General features: G+C 39.4%; 1 protein-coding gene across 6 annotated transcripts in view; it reads left to right on the plus strand.

Moving 5' to 3' along the window:
- The window catches only part of rhobtb1 (Rho related BTB domain containing 1), a 126,484-nt gene that overhangs the window by 61,789 nt on the left and 38,207 nt on the right, over positions 1-26,488 (plus strand). For 5 of the 6 annotated variants that reach the window (XM_062977372.1, XM_062977371.1, XM_062977373.1 and 2 more), the window contains 2 exons: positions 16,627-16,828; positions 17,829-17,932. In XM_062977372.1, coding sequence (XP_062833442.1) covers positions 16,637-16,828; positions 17,829-17,932 — 296 coding nt within the window. In that variant the 5' untranslated portion in view covers positions 16,627-16,636. Of the gene's footprint in view, positions 1-14,438; positions 14,584-16,626; positions 16,829-17,828; positions 17,933-26,488 lie in introns of all 6 variants that reach the window. The other variant, XM_008114768.3, reaches the window with a different exon arrangement.

Raw genomic sequence — 26,488 nt, forward strand, 5'->3', positions numbered from 1 at the left:
ATGGAGGAACTCAAAACTTCCCTTGTCATGGATCAACCATCACCTGATCAATTTTAGACTAGCTGCGGCCTCTAACCTCTACAGGGGTGGAAGACCCATTAAGATGGTATGTCCCAGTAGACTTATGAATCCAGATGGATTCCTGATGTGTTTTGGGGATTTTCCTGTCAGGGCGGTAGACGATCCTGTCGATGCCCTGGTCAACTTCTAGAACTCAGAGGCGGCCAGGGCAGTAGACACGAATGCCCCTGAACGTCCCCTCCCATCCCATAGACTCAAGTTGGCTCCTTGGTTCACTGAGGAGCTGGCATTGATGAAGCGGATGTGACGGGGACTATAGTGTCGCTGGTGGAAGACTCAGAAGGCATCTGACTGAGCACGAGCTAGAGCCTCACTTAAGGCCTACTCCGTGTCAGTCGGAGCAGCCAGGAAGGCTTTCTTGACTGCCCGCATCACATCTGCAACAAATAGACCTGCAGAGTTGGTCCGGGTGGTCAGAAAACTCCTTCATCCTCATAAGGGGGAGTAGTCCCCTGATGACCTGACAACTCGATGTGGCGAGTTTGCACATCATTTTGCAGACAAAGTTGCTCAGATATGTTCCGACTTAGATGCCAATTTTAGAGCAGTACCAAAAGATGTAACCGAGGCACCTGCCTGTCCGGTTTTGATGGATTCGTTCTAGTTTGTTCAGCCTGATGACGGTGAAAGAGACCACATGTGCTCTAGACCCATGCCCCTCCTGGCTTATCAAACTTGCCAGCGGGGGATTAGCCGAGTGGTTTGCGAGGATTATAAATGCCTCTCTGGATCAGGGACAATTACCAGCTAGCCTAAAACAGGCAATTGTGAGACCAGTCTTGAAAAAGGAGTCCCTAGATTCCTCGGTTCTCAATAACTACCGGCCAATTTCTAATCCAGAGATTCTTGGAAGAAACTGATTATCTTGATCCATCACAGTGGACCTCCGCAGAGAGCTTGACAGGGGGAGTGTATCCTTGTTGGTTCTCTTGGACATCTCAGTGACTTTCGATACCATCAACTATTGTATCCTTCTGTGGCAGCTCTCTGGAATGGGTCTTGGGGGCATTGCTCTGCAGTGGCTCCGCTCCTTTCTGGAGGATCGCACCCAGTTGGTGAAGCCAAGGGACACCTGCTCAGAACCCTGGGCTTTGGCCTGTGGAGTTCCGCAAGATTCCATTCTATTCCCCATGCTTTTAAATATCTACATGAAACTGCTGGGGAAGACCATCTGGAGTTTGGGAGTTCAGTGCCATCTGTACGCAGATGACACACTACTCTATTACTCCTTTCCACTGAATTCCAAGGAAGCCCCTCAGATCCTAAACCAGTGCCTGGCTACTGTGATGGACTGGATGAGGACTAACAAGCTGAAGCTTAATCCAGACAAGACAGGCCCTCCTGGTCAGTCGTGAGGTTGATTGGGGTATATGGTGGCAACGTGTGCTCGATGGGGTTACACTTCCCCTGAGGACACAGGTCCACAGTCTGGGGGTCCTCCTGGACTCAGCCTTGATGCTTGGAGCTCAGGTGTCAGCGGTGGCCGGGAACTTGTGCACCAGCTGCGATCGTACCTTGAGAAGCCGGACTTGGCCACAATGGTCCATGCCATTACATCATGATTGGATTACTGTAATGCACTGTATATGGGGCTGCCTTTGAAGACGGCTCGGAAACTGCAATTTGTCCAAAGATCTGCAGCCAGGCTACTAACTGGAGCCAGCTATAGGGAGCACACGATGCCCCTATTATACCAGCTCCATTGGCTGCTGATAAGTTTCTGGTCCCAATTCAAAGGGCTAGTTATCATTTATAAAGCCCTAATCAGCTCGGGTCTTGCCTATCTTTGTGACCTCATTCCCCCTCCTATGAACCAGCACGGACTCTAAGATCTGCTGGGGAGGACCTCCTCAGTGTCCCACCATCGTCACAAGCACACTGGGGGGGGGGGGGGGAGAGGGAGAGAGCTTTCTCAGTGGTGGCCCCCCGGATTAGGAACTTCCTCTCCAGGGAGATTAGACAGTCCCCCACACTGTCCTCCTTTTGTAGGGACTTGAAGACATGGCTTTTCAGTCACGTCTTTGAGAATATTTAGTCCCTAGTTGTCTTACATAGTAATCGCACATCCTTCACTTATCCCATGCCCTTTTTCCATTACTGTAGCTGCCACTTATTTTGTTCCATTATTTACAGCACAACCATGGTGCCAATTTACCACCACAGTTTGAGGATTACAGCTTCATTGAGTCTGAATTGATGTTTTATATGTTTCATGTGTTTTAATTTATTGTATTTTATATTGTGTTCACTTTTATGTTTGTTTTTAGGCACCTTGTGCCATCTAAGCCATCCTGAGTCCCTTTGAGGAGGTGGTGGTGGGATATAAGAATAAAGTTGTTATTATTATTAGTAGTAGTAGTATTATTATTAGTATTATTATTTCATGGGAAAATAAATTATGGTCACTTGCATGTATGTGTATTAATTACCCTGGATGGAGGATTCTGAGAGTTTCATTCCCGAAAAATTATTTTTCTAAGATCTGTTAAACATTGAAATAGAGAGATTGAGTCCCCTGGGGAGATAGGGTAGAATATAAATAAAGCATTATTATTATTATTATTATTATTATTATTATTATTATTATTATTATTATTTATTGACTCTGTCTTTGTCTGATGGAGCTCAAGCAGAGACATGCATGCCTCTAAGGCCCCTTCTACCCTACCAGATAAAATCCAGATTATCTGCTTTGAAATGGATTATATGGCAGTTTAAAAGGGGCCTTAGAATGCTTTGATCTGTTTGCCTCTAACAGTGTGAACAAAAGCACCTTTCTAGAGCTCACCAGTATCAGGGACATAGGATTGTTATTAAAGTGACCATGTCCAGCCACAGTCAAGCAAAGCCTCCTCTACACTGCATTTGTAGCATAAGTCTCAGTGATACTGACAGATAATATAGACTCCAAGTTCAGTTCTACCTACCGTGATCGGACCTTTTGTTGTCAAGAGACATTCAGGAAGAAGCCAATACATAAAATGACTGCAGACATTGTGTTCATCAAGGGAGTTCTGTTAATGCTATCAGAGAAGCAAAGGGTTCTAAGAGACCACAAAGACCACTCAGTCTAACATCCTGCCATGCCAGAACCCACAATCAGAGCACTCCTGACAGATGGCCATCTAGTTTCTATACATAAATCGCCAATAAGGAGACTCCACCACCCTACAAGGCAGTGTATTTCACTGTTGAATAGTTCTCACCATCAGGATGTTCTTCCCAATGTTTAGATAGAATCTGTTTTCCTGCAATTTAAATCCATTGCTCCATGTCCTAATTTCTGGAGCAGCAGAAAGCAAGCTTGCCCCCTCCTCAATATGACATCCTTTCAACTATTTAAACATGGTGATCATGTCCCCTCTTAACCTTTTCTTCTCCAGGCTCAACATACCCAGCTCCCTAAACTGCTTCTCATAGGACTTTGCTTCTATACCTTTCACAATTTTGTTTGCCCTTCTCTGGACAGGTTCTATCTTTTCAATATCCTTCTTGAATTGTGGTGCCCAGAGATGGACACAGTATTCTAGGTGAAGTCTGCCCAAAGCAGAATAGAATGGGACTATTATTTCTCTCGATCATCTTCATCCTCCTGTATTTGAAAATTGACATGTATTGATTTACCAAGTTCCCACTTATTTAGTGGTCCCTCCTAGTTGGGGCAATCAGATTCAGCTCACTCACACAAAAGAGCCAAATGATGTAAAATATGGCCTTTCCAGAGTTTGAGTTGGGTTGTGCTCAATTCAGCAGGCTGGTTCAGGCCAGATAAGGCATAAGATGGGTTTTGTTTTCACTGCAAACATAGAATATGCACTGCATGCAAAATAAACTCTGCATTTAGTGTTGTGTTGACAAACCTTAGTTCTAATTAAACTATGAACACAGAAGCTGTTCATTTCAGAGCAAAATCCAAAATGTGTATTTTGGATGTCAGCCCTTCCCCTCCCCTTTTTTCCTTTTTGCTCAGACCACATCTAATCTAATCCAACAATCTGTTTCCACTAGCCAGCCATCTTTGTAAGCCTATGAGAAGGGCACAAACTGAAATATTTTGCCATATTTTTGGTCCTCAAGTATCATTCAACAATACACTATTTGGAGGAATTCTGGGTATTGTAGCTCCAAATGTAACTTATCTAAGGTTTGCTTATGATAAATGTAATAGCAAGGGGAAACGATTGATTTTGGATTGAGTTGGGTTTTAATTATAGCCTGTAAATTTGCCTGTTTGTTTAGTGCTGATGTGATTGGCTTCAAGCATTTATGCATACTTCTTCACTGAAGCAACCTAACCTGTTCCTTTCTTTGCATAAAAGTAAGTTGATTTTGCTGCTACCTTGAATAGAAGTACCTCATTATATAATGTTTCAGGTACAGCCATGTAGCTGGTATTTGATGCTGTGTTCTGCCTTCTTTTACTCAGCCTGTTTTGACATTGCCTTATACTCATTATATGAAATGAGAGTAGCCTCCTGCCTTCTGTTTTCCTTGAAAAATTAGAAATATTATACAATTTTTCCCATTTGAGCAAATGTACCACATTTTGCTTTTCATACAGCTCATTTCAGTTTACTTCTGCAAAACTCATGGTTTTGTCTAGTTTGGGAATCCATCTTGAGGAAAGTCAGAGTATAAATCCAATAAACAAATAGTAATAAAGTGTTTCACCAATGAAGCAATATCTCTCTATTGCTTGCTGCTTCTAAAGTTGCAATATGGAAGGATATTGTCACATCATGCTGGATGCAAGTTCTGCCAGGATTCAGTGGCTCAGGTGTGTTTTGCCTCTGATATTAACCTGGTTCAGAGGATTTTGAAAGAGTTGGAACAAATCCTAGACCCATGTTTTTCTCCACATATGAGAAAAGATGTGTAAGCTTCCATTTAATTTTTGCAAATTACACAATCTCATTAGATATAAATGTTGACCACTGTATTTTTCCTAGTTCTATTTAGTTAACAAATCAGAATAGGGCTTGCGATGATGCAATGAGTTGTGCCGGCTGAATTGTCAACCTGGAGGGTTGACAACCATGCAGGGACATGAGAGAAGCCTCCCAGCATGATGGTAACACATCTGGACATCCCCTAGGCAACGTCTCTGTAGATGGCTGATTCTCTCACACCAGAAACGCTTCTGACACAATTTTAAAAATCAGAATATTAAACCATGGCTTAATACGGAGTTGTTGTAACTTACCTGAGTTAAAATAAACCAAGATTCCCAGAAATAGAAGGTGACAGGAAATACAGTTTTTAAAAAGAACTGGGAAAAGGAGGCTTTCTCATTCTGTTCTTTCATGTGAAGGAGGGGAGGGAGAATATGTGAACTTGATGTGGCTCATTAATGATCCTCTAGTCCAGTGGTTCTCAACCTGTGGGTCCCCAGGTGTTTTGGCCTTCAACTCCCAGAAACCCCAGACAGTTTACCAGCTGTTAGGATTTCCGGGAGTTGAAGTCCAGAACATCTGAGGACCCACAGGTTGAGAACCACTGCTCTAGTCATAAGTTTGTGAACAAGAGTAACTGGTTTTTCTTCTAATTTCCTTTCTGTTTATTTAATTCTCTTTGGGCGGAAATCCTCATAATGTCAAATCATGTTATCATACTCGTATGGTAGCATTGGGTGCTGCCGTACCTGGGCAGATAACAAACAGATTTCTATGTCTCCCTGTTGTGGGAGCGGTCCCAGAGCTTTCATTAGCTTCCCCAAGGGGGGGGGGGTGTCCAAAAAAACCCCCGATGAAGATTCACTGGAGTCAGCTCTCATGAAGACAGTAATCAAAACTAGACAATTTTTATGTTGAAGTCAGGTATGATCTTACATGGGCAGATTTGCCTTCAAGAAATAACTTTCCTTGTGTTCAGTTGTGAAGTTGGTTTTGTTGTTAGTGGGGGGAGTGTACTTGTTTTATACTCCTTTTTAAAAAACAGAACACCTCTGTAAGGCAGGCTATAGATGCTAGTTGCCTCAGTTGGGAATACAAATCCATACCTTCTTAGGTTTTACCCATTTTTCTCTTGCTCCAGACTGAGCATCAGTTAAGTCCCAGACCTTTGTGTCTTAACTGCAGCTCTTCTTTGCAGTCATCACAGCTCTTTTTTATTCTTTATTTTGAGTTCTCACTGGTTCTGTGCTGCTAATAGCCTGGTCACTTTTTGGCAAGAAGTCTTTGATGTGGCACAAAGAATAAGTTATATTTCCATACTTTGTACAGTCTGTTCCATTACTTGGACAAGTTGCACCTTTGGAGTCATCATTGCAGCAGGAGCCATGATGATTGGAAGTTTCTGGGAGTTGTAGTCCAAACTCAAGTACTTTGTCCAAGCTCAATTTTTTTCTCCAGAAGAGGAAGGAGAGCATCCTGCTGAGAGTTGCAGGGACTAGAAGCTTTGCCTCAGTGTCCATCAGGAGTGATTTGGGCACGTTTGACAATAACATCACTTCTGACTCAGTCTCTATAATCTACCCTTATGTCTTACTGCAAGTCAAAGGAGGAGTAGAATATCATTTTTCGGCAAAAGTTTTGTAGGTGGACAATTTTTAAATCCTGCTATTCAAAGCTTCTCAGTCTCTAGATCCATTTTGTCCATCTTTATCTGATCAACAGATGGCCCTGGATCTTCCAAAAAGAAAAAAAAGAAAATTTTCTTAAGCCCAGACCATCCTCCCATGTTGTTGCATTCGCTTTTTATTTCATGAATGTAATCAGAAAGGAATTAAATAAACAAACAAATCAGCTCAGTTCTTTATATGTTCTTCATGTGTTGAAAAAAATGTAATTTACACAAAACTCCTATGTCAAAACTCCAAATTATCTTGGTTTGATATACCTTTTGACATCTTTTGACATCTCAATTAGTTGGAGACCCATCTTAAATCTAACCGAAAGATAAAAGACAAGACGATAGCAGCTGGGCACAAGGAGGAGAAAAAAGAATATTACCATATTTACTCAGGTCAAATGCTCACCTTTTTTGGCTAAATTACATTGCCAGAATTAAGGTGCACATTGCATTCAAGTAAATACAGTAACTTCCTTTTATTGCCATTGTTTCAACTATAACTACTACCAATAACTCAAGACTCAGAGTCAGCAGCTGCATCAGATCTCAGTAATCAGGCATATATATCAACCCCCACAGGAGTCCCCTCAGGGACCCATCAGGTCCAGCAAGACATCCATATCCAAGCAGCAGAAAACATCACTTAACCCTGATTCCTACCTGGCATGTGTGGGACCACACCATGATTTTTTCCATGTGTGGAAATCTACAGCATTAGATAGTTGGATTCCCACATATAAAATTGTGAAAAGTTATCTGCACATTTTTTCTCTTCTTTCCCAAGGTCAAACACCTCATAATGTTGCAAGCAGTTACTTGTCATTTGGAAATTAGAATATTCAAGAAGGCAGCATCCTCAGCGTCTTGAGAGGATGTTATTTAGTCTTTATTGTGCCTGAGAAAAAGTGATTGTTGAGAAATACTGGATCTGAAATGTTTGTTTGTAGGAAAATAAGTAATCCACATGGAGAAGCTTTGAAACCATTCTGAAAGCCCTGTACTTTCAGGCATTTCTGGCAACTTGAGCTCACTGAAGCCTATGGTAACATCCTGAGTCAGATATCCCACAGACAGTGTCTGACGTTTTCTTACCAAGGGCATCATTATCAATTCAAGACCCTTCCTTCTGCATTGTCCACAGCCCCCAAATATTTACTGGTAGCTCACTGGAGAAAATTATGTCTCCATGTATTCCCATCTGCATAGCCACATGGATGTCCAATTGGTGGTGCTTTCAGTAATGGTTTTCTGATTACACCATTTTTGTCCCTTACAACATTTCAAAGCTATTGTAAACACAGCCATAGTACTGATATCTTTCTTATAAGAGTCCAGAAGATCAGCGAGACCATCTACTCAGTCCTATAAGCAGAGTTCTTGGATGTCCTGTTCCTGGCGTGGCTCTGAGACATCGTGATTCAGCAATCCAGTGTGTTCTGTGGCCCTGTTTTCCTGCCTCAGTGTTGTCCTGCTTCAGTGATCACATCTTCCTTACCAAAATAACCAAGAAAATCTTCATGACCATTTCATTAATACATTGAAGATTGCACATAGATTGGTTCTGATAATCGACAACATGAAACCAAAGCCAGAGGTGGGGGCAGGATCTCTAATTTCAGAGAGTCAAAATTACCAACCATAACCAAATCTGACTTTCTCCTCTTTGATGCCAACCACATTTGAGTGCCAGATAGGTAAAACACTGATGATGCCTGGTTCCAAAAGTCCTTCAAATGATCATTTGTCAGTTCAGTCTACCAACAATTGACCTTTTTGCCTCTCTTGCATACCATCAGATTAAGAAGTTTCTCTTCAAGTATGAGTCTGAGCGCAATGTGCAGATGTACCGAACACACCTTAGCCAAATGGACTTCTGATTGTTTTTTTTTCATCAATGGCACTTTATTAGTCACCCTCTTTTGGCTGAAACAAACTTGATCCTCAGACACCCTACAGCTGTCACAAGGGATAATGGGCCCAACTGGCACTATCAGATCAACTAATCCAAGGAGAGGGCTGGGAGGGGAAGATATCCAGACATAGCTGGTTCAACCTTCACAAGAGAGGTTAATGCTAAAAGGGTTGAATTCATTGTTAACACCATATTATGCATCAGGAAAATCACATAGATTGTGATTACATGTTCTGGGCTTATCCCTGTTGATGTAAAAGGAATGTCTCAGTTATTACAAGATCTCTGTTAATTCCATACTTTTTTCTGTAGGAGGAGTTGAAAAAAAAGATTAAAGTCCAGCCCATTGAAAAGACCAAACAATAACTTCTGTCTTTCCACAGGAACAGGTTCCACCCTTGTCTTATCCACATTTTTTGTATAGTTCTTCCTTGCTGAAACTGCCAGAGTCCATAATTATATGAATGGGGACCTTCATGAAGTATTTTTTTTCTGTGAAATTATTTTAATATTGTTGTTCTGACTTGGTTTGCTTCCCTTTCGTTTCTTTTTTAATTTAAAGTAGGCATCAAGCAGGAGAAAACCATGCTTCAAGAAAAAAAGTTTTTTAAAAAGCATCAAGTAGCTCCACATTTCTAGTGATGTCAATTTTATAAAATGAAGCACTATACAAGGAAGCAAATATGTAGTAGGAAAAGTATTCAGCTCTAAAGACAGCCAATGCTGTAGTAATTTTATCTCTGTGTACTAATGAGCCCTTGGTGGTTTCCATTCTTATTATTTTCCATCATTCTCTTTTGATCTGTTCCCTTCCTTGTTTCTGCCTACTGCTTTTAAAAAACCAACTAGTGAAGGCTTTGTATTTCCTTACTTTGGAAGAGTAACCTTATAGGTTCTGACTATGACACTGTATCTTTCCCTCTGGTAAATTTTTTAGAAGCCCAGTTGTTGATCACATCTAAGCTAGTTCTTCAAGAAAACGACCTGTATTTGGCCCCAATTACTAATTCCAATTTAAATGATTTATTTTTCTTCCTTGGATGTTACTACATCTGTTGGAAATGAAAACGGGTTGAACTCTGAAATAATTTTTACACACCTTTAATGTATCCAGGCTGACAGTTGTCATTTCTTAATCCCCTCATGCAAATGAAGAAAAATGTGCTTGAGGCTTTGCTTTCTTGGGGCCAGTCACATCATCATCATCATCATCATCATCATCAACAACAACAACAACAACAACGAGATTTGCAACTTGTAATTTGAAGTGCTCAGAGCACATAACACAGCTCCTTCCATCATTTATAATGTTTACCTCTCTGTTTGCTGGGCCAGCCCCTTCTTCAGACATTTCTTCAACTCTTTACGTATCCCCTGTAAGGACGTTGTAGTCCTCTCTGGGTTTATGGGCCACATATTAAGCATTACTTAAACATTGGACCTTGTCACAATGTCAGGATTTGCCATACATCATGAATTCGTCACCCCACATTCCTCATCGCCCAACTTACCTTTGGCCTCATCTCACAGGGGGAAGTGTCCACTGCCTGATTTCCCCCATTGTTGCAAATGGTGGTGGCTCCCCGGCTGTGGAACACCCTACCCAGAGATATACGGCAAGCCCCAACCCTTTTGAGTTTTAGAAAAGCCTTAAAAACATGGCTTTGTGCCCAGGCTTTTAACGAATAAATGATAAAGACGACCCAGATTGTTATATGGATAAAGTTGGAGGATATTGGACGAACGGATTTTAAGCATATGTTTTATGTTTTATATTTTATACTGTATTTAATTAGTTGTAATATATTTTTATATGTTGTTGTTTTTAATGATGTATCAGCATCGAATTGTTGCCAATTGTACGCCGCCCTGAGTCCCTCCGGGTGAGAAGGGCGGGATAGAAATATTTGAAATAAATAAATAAACACGGGAAGCTTCACGTGTTGCTGTAGTGGCAGCAGCGTATGCCACTTCTTCTCCCCTTTTGCCATGGAACCCCACTGGAAGTAGGTGTATGTAGTGTAATGGGCTCCGTGACAAAAGAGGAGAGAAATCGGCATATGATGGGCAAATTAGCCCATATGATGAGGTTGATCATTTGAATGTAAGTCCCAGCAGCCCTGATTAGCTAGTAGTGAAGAATGGTGCCCAACAACATCTGAAAGACACAATGGTTCCAAAATGTGTTTTATACCTTTTTCTTACTCCTGGAAGTTGCCAAGCCATGCCTCTTCCTTGGTGTACTGCATTTTTTTTTGGGGGGGGGGGGGGGGACAGAAGTGCAAATTTAGGGATGGAGTGATGGGTAGGTTAAGCAACTAAAACAGTTCTATCGGTGGAAGTACAGTAGAGTCTCACTTAACCAACATAAACGGGCCAGCAGAATGTTGGATAAGCGAATATGTTGGATAATAAGGAGAGATTAAGGAAAAGCCTATTAAACATCAAACTAGGTTATGATTTTACAAAGTAAGCACCAAAACATCATGTTATACAACCAATTTGACAGAAAAAGTAGTTCAATGCGCAGTAATGCTATGCAGTAATTACTGTATTTACGAATTTAGCACCAAAATATCACAATGTTTTGAAAACATTGACTACAAAAATGTGTTGGATAATCCAGAATGTTGGATAAGCGAGTGTTGGATAAGTGAGACTCTACTGTACATATATCTGAAACCCACATGAAGGCTAGGATTCAACATCATGTATGCTGGATAGAGAAAATGCTTCTCTCATAATAGTATTGGCCCAATTGCTGCTGTGTCCCACCATAATCTGGTTTTATCCAGCTCACATTTGCTGGCCAGTTGTTAAAGTACATTTCTCCATCAAAAGCCAAACACTTGTTCTGTTTTGGCTTTTTCTGTTTAGTACATACATTTTATTATCATTTCATCTGATTACATAATAGATTGATCTGAAGCTTAAATTAGCAACTGGCTTGTTGATGTCTCTATATCTCTGACATTGCAAGTCAAAATCCCTGCAAGCCTCAGCCCTCCCGCCTCCTCTGCTACTGTCCACTTTTAATCATTTTGCTGCCTGTGTTCTTGTGCTTCCTTTTTATAAGCTGATCTACAGAATCTGCCAGCTGTTGATTGTATAATTCAGTGCCATAGTCCATAGTTTGGAAGCACTCGATATTTTAATCTGATGGCAACTGAAAAAAATTCAGATGAAAGATGTTTTTCCCCCATATACTGCCTTTTAAATGGCTATGCAACCAGGGCTGGCCCAAAATATTTTTCTTCCTGAGAACCGAGTCCCACCCTACCCACATTCCAAACACAAAAGCCAAGGTGCCTATGTGATGGGCGGCATCGGTCATGTACCTTAGGGCAAAGGTAGGGCAGACTTTAGAAAAAAGGTACTTGTTTTGGATAGCAAACAATAGAATCCAGTAGCTAGCATGCCTTTTTTTTTCAGTCCCCGGAAACTAACTTTTTAAAGCCCTTCAACTGTTCTGGTGGCTTGAAGCATACACAGTGCTGACCCAGAGTGCAACTACATTCAAGAGAAAGATAGAAGAGGCAGTAGCTCCTAAGCATACAGTACTACACAAATAGAGCTTCCATGTTCAGAAGCAATATAATATTGAAAATTAGGATTTGAGAGGAAAACAAAGGGAAGGAGAAAAGTGTTGCTCTCATACTCTGCTTGTAAACTTCCTACAAGGGTTTCCTTGGAAACATAGCATTGAAGTAGATTTGTTATTGTTACTACTACTTCAGTACTTATCTTCTGGATGATGAAAGCAGTTTGTATCAAACCTTTGTAAGCTACCTTGAATCCTAGACTGGGGGGAAAGTGGAGTATTTCTCCATCATGGCCTCTACTTCCATATTTTCTGTGTATTTACAATGAAACAGCACTGTTAAAATTCACTATAATATTTTTATTGTAAGAGCCTCTTGTATAAAACAGTAATTGTGTTAGTCCTGGTCATATGTTCACCAGTATTATCAAAGCAATTCTAGAGGACCTGTTTCTTTTATTATGCAAATTGATCTTGAATTTTCTTCCATATTTTTCTGTCTATGCTCTTTTGTTGTCTTAGTGGTTGAGGCCACATTCTCCATAAATTGAGTCCAGTTTTGTTTTCTTGATGCATCTGCTTTCTACGTAAGGAGGCAAGCTTATCAGACCATGTAAAGGTCTTGTTCCACTCTAGAATTATAATATATTATGCAAACTGAGTATGCTTTATCTGAAATACCTAGGACCAGAAGTGTTCCTTATTTTGGATTTTTTCAAATTTTGGAAAAATTACACACACATATATATACACACACAAACTCACACACATATATTGTATGTGGGAACCAATAATAATAATAATAATAATAATAATAATAATAATAATAATAATAATAATAATAATAACTTTATTTTTATACCCTGCCCCATCTCCCCGAAGGGACTCGGGGCGGCTTACATGGGGCCAGGCCCGATAAAACAAACAAATAACAGTAACAAAGCAATAAAACAATAAACCAACTCTAAACACAGAATTCCTTTATATTTTGTATACACCTTATATACATAGACTGAAATAAATTTTATATACAATATTTTAATAATGTTGTGCATGAAGTGAAGTTTATGTTAACTGAACCATTAGAGAGCAAACGTGTCACTATCTCAGCTACCAATGTGAGCATTTAAGGGTTGTTTTTTTTTACAGTACTTTGGTTGCTTAACCTATAGTGCACACCAAGTTTAGATTAAGCTAGTAAGAGAATTGGGAGAATTAAATAAAATAAATTCCAATTTGGGTAAGTTCTACTTCTAGAGTGCTGCCTTGGTACTGCATCAGGTCAGGCTGGACAGGGTTTGTCCCTGGGCCCAATCTGGGCACCTCCTCCTTGCCCAGATCCCAGTTGATATGAGCACGGCCATACATAGCCTTAGTGCCAGTTATCCTGAGTGCATCATTAGTTTAGCAGTTGGGAAATGGGGCCAAGATGAGGACCAGTGCTTGGGAATGATGGGCATAGACAGACCGACAACCAACCTCTCCCCAGGAAACTTTTTCTGTTGACCCCATGACAATATAAGAAGCTTACATGGATACACTTGTAGCACCAATTTGGGCCCCTGGTTACAAAAGGCCTTGTTGTACTGTTGATAATACAGCCACAGCTCAGATCCCTTGAAAATTTCCTTCACACTTCTCTGTGAGGGTTCTCTGTTACATAGGTAATATTTAGTTCTTCTGTTAATGTCTGAAGAGTCATGTCGGTTGAAATAAAAACAAAATTAAAATTAGTTACAATCCCTTTAGTATTAAAACATCTCATATTATGTTGTAGAAAATGTAATTGATTAGACAGAGCAAATATTGAACATTTAAAGCCACTATGAGAATGCTTTCAATGCATATTCTATAGTTATGAACAGGGTAAAACGGTGATTATGCACTGCACATAAAGACAAAATTGCTCACCTTTGTAATTATACCTGTTCCATAATATTGAAATTACTTTTCTGTGTAGCCAAATAAAGGGGAGTAATAAAAGATTTAATTACATTTTGACAGCTATTGTACATTTCCAGGAAAACTTCTATTTCAGCATGCCCAGGGATTTGTTCTCCATGAAATGTGGTGGTCTGGGTCTGCTCTTCTTTCATATTTGCCAATAATGGGGAAAACAGAACGAAGTCTTCACTTGGTTCTCTCTATTGTATATGAAGAATTGTGTATCCTCCTTAAAGAGACTGCTCATATACCCCAAATTTGCATGCTAGTACCAATCTAAATGTTTAGACCAGCATGCATTTTCTGAGATGCCCACTCGTTGCCCTGGCTCAACATAATTGCAAGGGACATTTCAGCAAAGAACTTGATTCATTTTCTCTTCTGGTGCAGACAAGGTGCTGCAGAAGACTGATGCTTTGAGCCATGCCCTACCTGCTTTGGAAAAGTAAGCAGTATCATATCTCCCATTTAGAAGTGGCCGCACTTAAATATGGAAAAGTGGCGTGAGGAGGTACTGATGTCTTTCTCTCAAATGGTAATTGGTTTCTTGTATTGGAAACTTTAATAGTGGAGGTTTGGTTTTGTGTCGGTTTTTTTAATACCACTGATTGGCATCAAAGAGCTAAGAAGGTAAGAGAAATCATGCTTCTGCTCATCTATATTTGGACTTTGCTCCATTTCACTTGTGTAAAGGTTTGGTAGAATCATAGAACCCAAAGGGCCAACCTGTCTGACATCCCTCCCCCAATGCAGGAACATATAAATAAAACACTCCCAAAAGAGATTGCTTAAAGGCTTCCATAATAGGAGAGTCCACAACACACCAAGGCAATCTCTTGCCATACTGTTGAATAGCTCTTACAGATAAGAAGTTCTAGGTCGAATCTCTTTTCTTGTAATTTGAACCTTAGTTCAGGTTCTAGTCTCTCGAGGGGCAGAAAATAAAGCTGTTCATTCTTCTAATGATATCCCTTGAGATATTTAAATATGGCTATCACATCACCTCTCAGTTCTCTAATAAAAAATACCATGAAATTAACTCAGTGACTTAGTATTTCCCCTCATCTGAACCTTGTGCTCAAGACTTGTGAGAAGGTAGAGAGAAGCAAGAGCAAGGCCATGTTGCCTTGATGCAAAGGCAGGATGCAAATGTATCTAATAATATATTTCTTCAAACTAAATAACATTTTCCTTTTTCCATGGAATTTCAAGAAAATTTCAAAACCCATGTGTAGTACTTCCTTCGGTAAGTTGGGAAAAGAACCCCAATATTTTATCAGTACCACTTGGTAACGAGAACATGTACAACTTCTTGCAGGCAATTTACTTGTTAATGTAGGCATGAATCTGAGGTGTGAACATACTGAAGTGCTCTTGAACCTTTTCCTTTAAATTGCTAGCCTTGTTTTGGGGGTTATTTTAAAATGAAAAAGAGAGAATTGAATCTACCACACACAATATAATTAACATGCAGCCATCGAAAGATCACAGGAGATAAAGTGAAGACTGGGTTTTCCTCATTCTTCATCAAAAACCACACATTCCTCTTTTTGTAGTTAGCGTTTTGTTTTTCAGCCAGATATCGTATTGCTGAATGGATAGGTGGATTTTTCAAATGCAGGTTTACAGGATTATCCAAATATTTGTGGGGCAAGATTCTATACTGTCCAGATGTCTTGAGCACCCTAGTATTCTTCACAGCTAACACAAAGGATTTCATTCAACATTAATGTAGTGGAGAGAAAGTACATTATGTGGTATCGATCTACTAGTAGTTGCACAAGAACTAGTGCAAGCAAAACCTAGCAAACAAATTTGTGAATTGTACAACAGCTTGTACATGGGGAATCAAAATATTAAATTTGTGCAAGAATGAAAGCAGAGTTTCTATGAGTAGAAGACGCTGTGTGCATTGTGTCATCGGAACAACTGATGCACAATTGCAAGACATGTTCTTGAACACCTGTAAATGCATATTTTTGAAATCTGGCTAGTTAGGTACTAGTCCTTCAACACTTGTCCAGTCCATACCTATTAGACAAAATTTGATATCAAAAGCAGTATTCAAATTAAAGTGAGCCAAACACAATCCTTACTAGACTCAAATTTAGTATATTTTTCATTTTTAATAATTTCTATTAATATGTTTATAACTGGAATTTTAAGAATTGTTTTTGTTTTCTTGTGATTTGTACCTGTTTTACTTCTGTAGTTTCATACAAAACTTTTTTAAAGGTTTAGGAATGCTTCACCTTGTGTGTTTGCCAAGTGGTAATAGTGATGTAAACACAGTTGTGTAGAAATAGCAAACCTGAAGGCACCATTGGCTGGAGCTGGTTCACTAAGCAAATTCGTGTTTATAGAAAACCATGCAGAAAATAACACACTAGCAGGAAGAAAAACAGTGGTCAAAACAACCACTTGGGTTTCTTGAACTGTATGAGGTATATAAATCAGCTTTGGCAATAGCACAGTTTTGTCTCCACTTCAGACTTTGCCCTTGAGAAAGTCAAATAAGCAGAATCCTGCTGTAGGATTTGCTCCAGTCTAAGAAAACAGTGTTATTGTCTTGTTGCAGTCTCTGGTAGATGGATGCTGACATGGACTACGAACGACCTAACGTTGAAACCATCAAGTGTGTGGTGGTGGGTGATAATGCAGTGGGGAAGACACGCTTAATCTGTGCAAGAGCATGTAACACCACCTTGACCCAATACCAGCTTCTGGCAACTCATGTACCTACTGTTTGGGCAATTGATCAGTATCGGGTGTGCCAAGAGGTATGTATTGTTAACTTTAAGATGTTGATGACAGGTTTTCATTTGCACTGATCAGTTCCCAATTGTTGTAGTTGTATGCCGTCAAGTTATTTCTGACTTAGGACAACCCTAACATGACCCTATCATGGAATATTTGTGACCAGATTTATTCAGAGGGGGTTTGCCATGGCATTCCTCTAAGGCTGAGTGTGTGTGACTTGCCCAAGATCACACAGTGGGTTTCTGTGACTGAGTGAGGATTTGAACTCTGTTCAAAATACTCAAAATATTACAACTGCCTCTTCTTCCAGTATCTAGCTTTCAACCTGGTGTTTTCTAAACCTGGTGGAAGAGTAATTCCAAAATAGGCCTCCTATTAGAAATTACAGAATGGATTGTGAACCATTTCACTCCAAATAGGCAGATATTCATTTTGTTGCTTTTCCAAGAGGGGACCCAATTTATCTTACTGATTTTGATATGACTTTAGATCAATTAAATTAGTTTGCAGCCAATCGCAAATCATAATTTGTCAATTCAACAATCATATCAAATTGTAGGGCTGTGGCGCAGGCTGATAAAGCAGTCAGCTGCAACAAATCACTCTGACCAAGAGGTCGTGAGTTCGAGGCCAGCTCGGAGTTGCGTTTGTCTCTGTCTTTGTTCTAAGTTAAGGCATTGAATGTTTGCCTTATATGTGTGATGTGATCTGCCCTGAGTCCCCTTCGGGGTGAGAAGGGTGGAATATAAATACTGTAAATAAATAAATAGGTAAGCTCTCTAACCAGACAAGTCTGAATTGAGTCTTCCTATACCTGGAGCCTCCAGCTGTTAAGGCATGCAAATCCTACCATCCCTGGCTATTTATCAGACTGCCCAAAGATGATGGGATTGTATAATCCAATAGTACCTCTGTACACTAAATTGGAAATTTAGCTCTTGAACTTTATTGTTATCTTCATACTTTTCTTTAGAGGTGCTTGCTATAAGCTTTAAATGAGCAGGAATGTTTGTCTTTCAGGTTCTTGAACGTTCTCGTGATGTTGTTGATGAAGTGAGTGTTTCTCTCAGGCTCTGGGACACATTTGGAGATCACCACAAAGACAGACGCTTTGCCTATGGAAGGTAAGTAAAAATTAGTTTTTCATTGACAAGTATCACAAAATCTAGAAAAGAAACTAGTTTTACAATAAAATGTGGTAGAGAAGGAATGATAGCTTACAGTGTCACATGAAAGACATACATTGATCCCTATCCCTTTCAAGGAATGATGCCTGTCCCAACAGTTCTAAATATTTATATGCTTGAAATAAAATATTTTTAAACTCTTAATGTGAGTTTATCAGTGGACTAAATGTTTTGACAAAAGACTTGCAGTGCCATGTATTTTGAAGAGCACTTACAGAAATTTTGTAAGAAGTAACTAGGATGCTGTTAATTGCTTGACTCCAGCCTTGAGGAAGGGTAATCAATTCACTTCCTCCTGAAATAGCTGCTGTGCCAGGTGCATTTTGAAGAACACAGTTACTTTGATTCTATAAGGGGGAGAAATCTGTTCAAGCTCCCATTGCCACACAAGGAGAAATTTGGCTCACCTTATATTTAGTTTCAGGAGTGATCCATCATTTTCCTAAAGCTGCTTTTTTCTCTTATTAACTGCTGCAGATGGAAGAAACACTTTGTGTCCCCAGTCCAAAATCTGTTGTACTCAGCACATTCCTGACAGGGTCAGAGTAACAACTTGCTTAAGATTCATGTAGGATTGCAACCTGATTGAAGTATGTTAAAGTCAATAGGAGACTTCCTCACTATTTTCTTAATTTAATTGTAACTAAAGGGATTAGGTTGCATTATGTGAATATCAAATATCTTAACTTTAATCTGACAGATCTTTGGCTGGATTCCAAAGGGCAACTTTAGCCTTACCCGTAAGAGTTTGGTATTGAAGGTAGTCTGTTAATGTGGAGTGGGGGCAAGGTACTACATGAGAAGCCTCCTTTGGCAATGCAGAATGAGTTGCATAGTCATCTTTATCTAAGGGCCTGTTTACATTGACTGTTTACACTAATCTTAAATTGCTGCTGGCTGTCTCCATGACGTCCAGGGACTTATCACAGGGCAAACCTGGTTAATTCAGTTTAGCTGTGCATTAAGGAAAGTTAGGAGATGCCCCAGAGCAACCCCACAGTTGGTACATAGTGTACATAGTGTGAGCAGCACAACTGGGTCCAATGCAAAATGGTCCACAGTAAACATGGACCATTATTGTAATCCTGTGTTTATCGCTGGGCTTGGCTCCATGTGAGCCGCCCCAAGTCCCTTCGGGAAGATGGTGGCGGGATATAAGGTTGTTGTTGTTGTTGTTGTTGTTGTTGTTATCCCCTTTTCCCTATCTGTAGAATATCACAATTTCTTGTCTGTAGAAGATTGTAATTTCTCATCTGCAGAAGGTTATTTCTCATCTGTTGAATATCGCAATTTCTCATTTTCTGCAGAATACCACAATTTCTCATTTTCTCATTTATTTATTTACTGCATTTATATACCACTTTTCTCACCCCAGGGGGGACTCAAAGCAGTTCACAACATAATAATGGTAAAATTCAATGCCTAACATACATATAAAAATCAAAACATAAAATCTAAGCAAGAATCATATAACTATGCATTAAAATCAATAAGACAATTATAAGATATAAACAACATTTAGATATGAAAATATGGAATTAAAAACACCTAATATAAACATTAAAATCACATGATCCAAATTCCTATATCGGGGCCATTCCAATTCTCAATTGCACATGTTCCATATTTATTTACTTTACTGGCCAAAAGCTTGGTCCCACAACCATGTCTTTGTTTTCTTTCTGAAGGCCAGGAGGGAGGACACTGATCTAATCTCACTGGGGGGAGAGTTCCAGAGCCAAGAAGCCACCACTGAGAAGGCCCTGTCTCTCGTCCCCACCAACCGCACTTTCAAAGCAGGTGGGACCGAGAGCAAGGCAGTTTTCTTTGGGAAGAATTGCTTCTTGTTTACCTTGAATAGAAGACGTTCCTGCTATCACCACTTCCAGATGGCTGCAGAGTTCTGTGAGAGTTCCTGGTCATCATAGGTGTCCCATCCTGACATTAGCAGAGGGCCCCACATGACCAGGAAGCTTGTTCCCCCTCCTCCCTGGTCATGCATTCATGCAGGTGCCTTTGCTGATGTCAGTATACGATCCCCATAACAGCCAGGAACTCTTCTGGAGCTCTGCAATCATCTGACACTGATGATGGCGACGGGAAAGTAAGATGACAATCCAGCAGAACCGAACCAGTCTTGGCCCAGCTGGACTGTATAGGTTCTGTGCCGCAGCCACTGCACGTTGGAGACAGAATGTGTGGCTACTTCCGGGGCCAATTGAACCTGTGTTGTTGCTGTCACCACTGCATGACGGACCACCTTTCATTGTAATACTGATTGTTCAGGCAGGATGTGTATTCTGTACATTCATAACTATATGTCAATTTTTAGTTCACCAAAAGTATTAATCTGTACATTTAAATAGGTTCTTGGATTGCTGGAGCAGAAATATAGTCACATCATTATATTCTAAGTCCAATTGCTAGTAGTTGATTCAGTGGATCTGCTCAATGTTGAGACTACCAATTAAACTAATAATGTTCAGAGTTCACTTTAGGACAGAAAAACATCAGGGGAGGGAAACGCTCCCTTCTTCCTATATGGATTCTGTTACACAGAGAATGTATAGTCTACATCCTCAGCCTTACTCAGCATTTTCCTCTGGAGAAGGAAGGAAGATCAATAAGGGCCATCTTATATGTCAATACGGGGTCTCACATGTGGACTCTGCAAAAATAGATTCCAAATGATCACACTCTAAGCAAGGGACTTAAAGTTTGCAAGCTTCTGGCCATGTACAGAGATCTGATTGTAATGGGAATCTATGTATAATGCCACATATTTCTAAACCTATTACACAATCAGACTGATACTTGTCATGGCAAGCTTACAAATATTATGGACTCTACACTGTAGCTCTTATGTGTGATGGTCCTTAGTATTTCTGTCTGAGAGTAATATAAACAGCAGTTGCAGTAGAAAAGGCTGTTAAAGAGAAAAGCGCAACCTCGGGGACCTATGGTAGCAGTAGCATTTTGACAACATAAAAAACATTTGCCTTGCTTTTCTGTGTTCGATCATCCCTGTGTGGATGGATGGATGTTCCACCTTTTTTCTTGTTTGGGGCTCAGAACAGTTTAGAGCGCTTCTATATTGCCGTATAATTCAGATTATCAAAACAGATAATCCACATTTTTTGTTTTGAACTGGATTATCTGAGTCTATGCTGCCATATAATCCAATTCAAAGCAGATAATCTGGGATCAGATCCTGGGATATCCTGCAGTATAGATCCAGCTTACTTCTCTATGAAGGGAATTCCAGTGCCATCAAAAAGGCCTTCTACTGTGTTTGCACTAGATGTACCTGTGAGGGAGATGAGAAAGAAAAAAGGCTGATCTCAAAACACGGGCAGGTTGGTAAGAATCTGATCTTTCACATAACCTGGACTTGAGCCATATAGAGCTTTAAAAGTCATACCCTTCATTGTGAATGGTGCTGTTGCAACAAGGGAGTTGTGTGCTTTTGTGTAGCAATCTGGCTTCGGCTTTTTATATCAAACACTCTTCAGCTGTAGTTTCCAAACACTCTTCAGAGGCAGCATCACATGTTACAGCGTGTTACAGAAATCCAAACAGGGTATAAGTCAGGTAGGTGTCACCATGGTGAGATCTGGGATCTCAGGGAATGGCCACATGTAACATCCCTCTGCAGTCATCATCCTGACAGTCAAAGCTTTCTGATAAGTGACTTGTTTAGTAGCCATCTTCTTGACACTTCATCTATGAAAATGCACACGTAGAGGTATAATTAAATATTTTCTTTGCCCTGGTGCACCTGAATTCCTCATGCAAAGGCTGCAAAATGTTCAAGACATTTCTCAAGTTGGCGCTAGATCCTAATCTAATCAAGGGTTAGCAAGTCTAAAATCCATTGGTTCCTGATTTAGCAGAGCTGGCTGTGTCTGTGTTGACTCTTTGCCTCCCTCCTTGATGTGTCCTTATAATATATGTCAACATAACACCCTGTCACTGAGCAGATTAGTGGAGATTAGACAGGCAAAATCAGGCATGTTCCAGAATTTGCAGAGATAAAAGGGTGGGATAACAACATACTTTGGTACTTGTTTTACAAAGATGATGCATCGTTTGTTTGAGAATAAATACACAAGTAAAGTTGCAAATAGTGTTGTGAGGCTTGGAGAATAAACTTCTCAAAGCATGTCTTTCCTCAGAACTGGTGATCAAAAATGTTACCAACACATTTGACTTTTATCAAGTGTTTTTTCATGGTTGCAAATGCGAATTTAGAAAATTAGCCACGTCTCTAACTTTTCCTCACTGGAGGCAAAAGCCAGGGTGGGATACATTAGATAGAAAAACTATATAAAGGATAGGATTTAGAAGCCATAAACACACCATTACCCATTTTCTGCTTCAAAATGAAGCCTCAGTGGCTGCACTATATATGGGAAGATAACAAAAATGTGACATATCTTGCGTGACCACATACTGCATTTTTTTGTTCTTAGGATCACTAAATGTAAAACAATAGCTACTCAGTAATAGCCATGTTCACCTTTATCATAGGTTATGCGGCTTTCCTATCCTTTGGGGAAGGTTCTGGGTTAAATGGGATTTTACTCTACATTTGTGATTATGTTTTGCAATATTATGGAGTAAATTTATTGACTAACACTGATACAAATGCTCTTCTTACACATTTATGCATGTACATATCAATATAAATTACATTTCCTTTTGGGGAATTTAAAACATAAGATTGCTTGGTGTTATTATATGATTTGATGACTGCTTTATATTCTCCTATCAGTACCCAAGCAAAAATGTTGTAATTAAAGATTAATTATCAATTCATGTTTTAGTCATTACAATGCTGCCCAATCAAGATTTCATGTTTGGGGTCTGAGAGAAAGATTCTGCCAACCAATACGTATTGTTAGAAAATATATATATTGAGTTGCTGATATCTTCAGATAATATTTATTGTAGCATTCATAGGGCACAGTGGTTCTCTTCTCAGGAAATATTACTCTGCCTTGTAGTCAAATAGGTTTGTGGTATCTATAGATGTAGATATAATAAAACTCTTAAGATAGGCCTTCTGAAAAAAGGTATATCATTACAAAAACATTTGTGTATCTCCCTTCAAGGCTCCATCTACACTGTCATATAATGCAATTTCATAATGCAGTTTAATTGCCTTTAACTGCCTTATATGACAGACTCATATAATGCAGTTAAAGGCAATTAAACTGCATAATGAAACTGCATTATATGGCAGTGTAAATGGAGCCTTGAAGGGAGATATACACACATATACCTTAAGTCACCCATTAACTTATAGTTTCCCCATTTATTTCATAAGATTTGCTTAGGCAAATCATTGTTTTCCTTTGAATATAGTCTACAGCATCTGGTATTCCTTAGCAGGCTTCTCTCCAAATCCTAACCAGAACTGACCCAGCTTAGCTTCCAAGTTCCAATGGGAATCTGGTGTGTTTAGAGTATAGTATGTCGGAGAGGGGGGGGGGAATAATTTGCTACAAAATAGACTGGACTGTATGTGGTCAGCTGACTATTAAATGTTAATCAGCATTATTTAGTTGTAGGCACAGAATAAGTTCCTGCAGTGATTTGATATTGACATTAGGGGCAGACATATACAAAATGCTGGGAAACTCATCTGCTTGAACCTTCTGCCAAATATGAGAGTATTTCTGTAAGACAAAGGCACTGGAAAGCACACAAACTTGTGAGCTAAGACATAATGCTGTATGTCATTATGTGTATGCACAATCTCCCAAGATTTTAAATCATGCAGCACATGAGAACTCAATTCCTGGTATATGGACTGCTCCAAGTGAGAGGCATTGAGTAGTAGATGATGAAATGTGATATGGAAGTCCAGGAATGTTAGTTCATTATCGTAGCCACTCAGCGTTCATGATAGTAACACTAGGAATAGACAGATCTATGAATTTGATTTTCTTCTCTTAATTTCCATCTGACTCATTTTCATATCAGGTTGTAATTTTTTAACCTGTACATGAAACTTTGCCAGCAGCCTTTGTGCGCCTTTTTCTATTCCTACACATTTTATGTTGAATAATACGACTTTTTTGCAAGCATTCCCCTAATATAATGCATTTTTATACATTGCTTTTGGCAATATATGCATTTCTGTGTCTACTGTAATTGATGGATTTGGGGGGGGGGGGTCAGTCAGAATTTCAGTGAAAACGTTGCTGACAGTATTGCAGTATAGCTCTGACAATAAACAAAACCAAGTCAAAAATTATGGTGTTCGGAAAATGCCCATCTAGACACAAATGGGTTCTAGATGCAGAGCATATAGAACAGGTTAGCTCTATTACATATCTAGGCTTAGTATACTCAGAGACTGGCTCTTGGCTGGCACACTCCCAATCTTGCACGATCAAAACTAGGGCATGCTCCAACACATTGGCAAGACTGCTAACCCACAGATATCCTGGCTCTTTAACCCCAATAATCAAAGTTTATAAAGCAAAAATCCTCCCCATGATATTATATGGAGCAGAAATCTGGGGCCTAAGCAAACTACCAATACTAGAACAAACACAATCAAAAATTTTAAGACAGATATTTGGCGTTGACACTAAGACCACTGCTGCTGCAGTTAGAGCAGAGTTAGAAATATATTCTATTGAAGGTCTTGCCAAAATCAGGGCCTTTAATTACTGGTCTAAAATAAAAAATCTCGAAAATAACAGACTGCCAAAATTGTGCTTTTTGGAACAATCTAATGGTTTAAACCAAGATTCCTGGGCAGAACAACTAACAAGGTTTCTTTCCACCTGCAGATTACAAATTACTTCCTTAGACCAGAATAGGGATGCCGAAAAAAGGACAGTAATCCAAAGGATCCTAGACATTGAAGCCCAAAAAGACATGGCCACCCTGTCAATTACAGGATCTCTGAAGCGGTTAGGACGCTTTAAACGTAATTTCCAGTGGGCGCTGTACCTAAAAACAGATATGCCAAGACACTTAAAAATCACTTTGACCAGGGCAAAATTTGAACAAATGGAGTCCATGGAGAGATACGGCAGATTCAACTACATCCCATATGAAGAAAGATTATGTATTTGTGGTGCCCCTGAAGTTGAAAATTTGAACCACATTTTGCATAATTGTAATCTATATGAAAAAGAAAGGAAACAATACTTATGGCCTTTTGTTTGTACAACAACAACAATTTATTGATTAGCCAGTTGGCCTTATCAAGCACAGACAATTTTATTTGTAATAAAACAAGCTGGGTTAGTGAGGCCAAAACTTCATTTTTGTTTGCCGCTTATAACCCCACTCTGACAACAAAAGTGGCCCTGTATCTGTTTAAAGCTGCTAAAAGGAGATCTTAGTACATAGATCAGATTGGGGTGCAGTGTATGGGAGATGAGGATAGTTGATGCATAGATCTATAGTTAAGCTACATTGGCACCAAGCAGGCAAATACCTATATATCTGTATTTTATTTTAAGTGAACCAGATAGATGTTGTATGTTGTATGTTATGTTTGTATTGTCTGTTCTTGATAAGGCTAACTGGCTAATCAATAAATTGTTGTTGTTGTTGCATTGCAGTATAGCCATTTCACTTTAGAAACTTTGGATTGGATAGCTTTGGATTTCTGTCCCATTCCTACCCTCCATTTTTTTAATCATGATGAACTTTGGAAGTATTCAGAAAACAGAGAATTCTTGTTCCTTTTCTGAATGTCATGAAATTGCAAAGTAAAATGAAATAAGACCACTCTCATCTTTGGCTCTGGAGAAGTATGAAGGCTTTTTGTGACCTTATAGAGACTTCAAAGTCATTAGAAAAGCATTTAACACTTCTCTCTACTTTCCGATTCTCTCAGTCATTTTGATTTTGGGTTGATTCTTAAAGTGGGTGAATCTCTCCTTGACTTCACATTGAACTTCTTTCACCAGATTAAAAGGTGAGCTCTCTGTTAGTAATCCTTTGGATGCATTTGAGTTTTCTGCTTGTGATTTTTTAAATGCAGTTTCTTGCGCTCTTATTTCTTGGTTAGGAAGAAATATAAAAAGTATATACATACTATAAGTTAACTTATATTTCTTGGTGTTCCTGCTTGTGACTCAGCGATGTTCAACATGTCACTAGGTTTACACTGTTCAAAAATATTGATAAAACAATCTCATAATGATTGTTCAAAACAAGCAGGATGCTGAACAGAGCGGCAAGACAATTTCCTTCTGCCTTTTGCCTCACTACAAAGAGCACATCAAAGACACTTTTTATGCTCCATTAACAAAACGGTGCAAGTATGCCGCCAAACCCATAAAGGGCATCAAAACAGCCCTTTTAAATTGAATGCAATGGAATGTCACTTAATCCACCAATCAAGTTAATGTACTTTAGCAAAGCTAAATTCCCTCTGTAAATGCACAGATGGTTATAATTTTGGTTATAAAACATTGTAAGAAGTTAATATTTAAGTGCTTCAAGTATATAAAAAAACAA

The sequence above is a fragment of the Anolis carolinensis genome, chromosome 3 (genome assembly GCF_035594765.1).
Source record: "Anolis carolinensis isolate JA03-04 chromosome 3, rAnoCar3.1.pri, whole genome shotgun sequence".
NCBI lineage: Eukaryota > Metazoa > Chordata > Lepidosauria > Squamata > Dactyloidae > Anolis > Anolis carolinensis.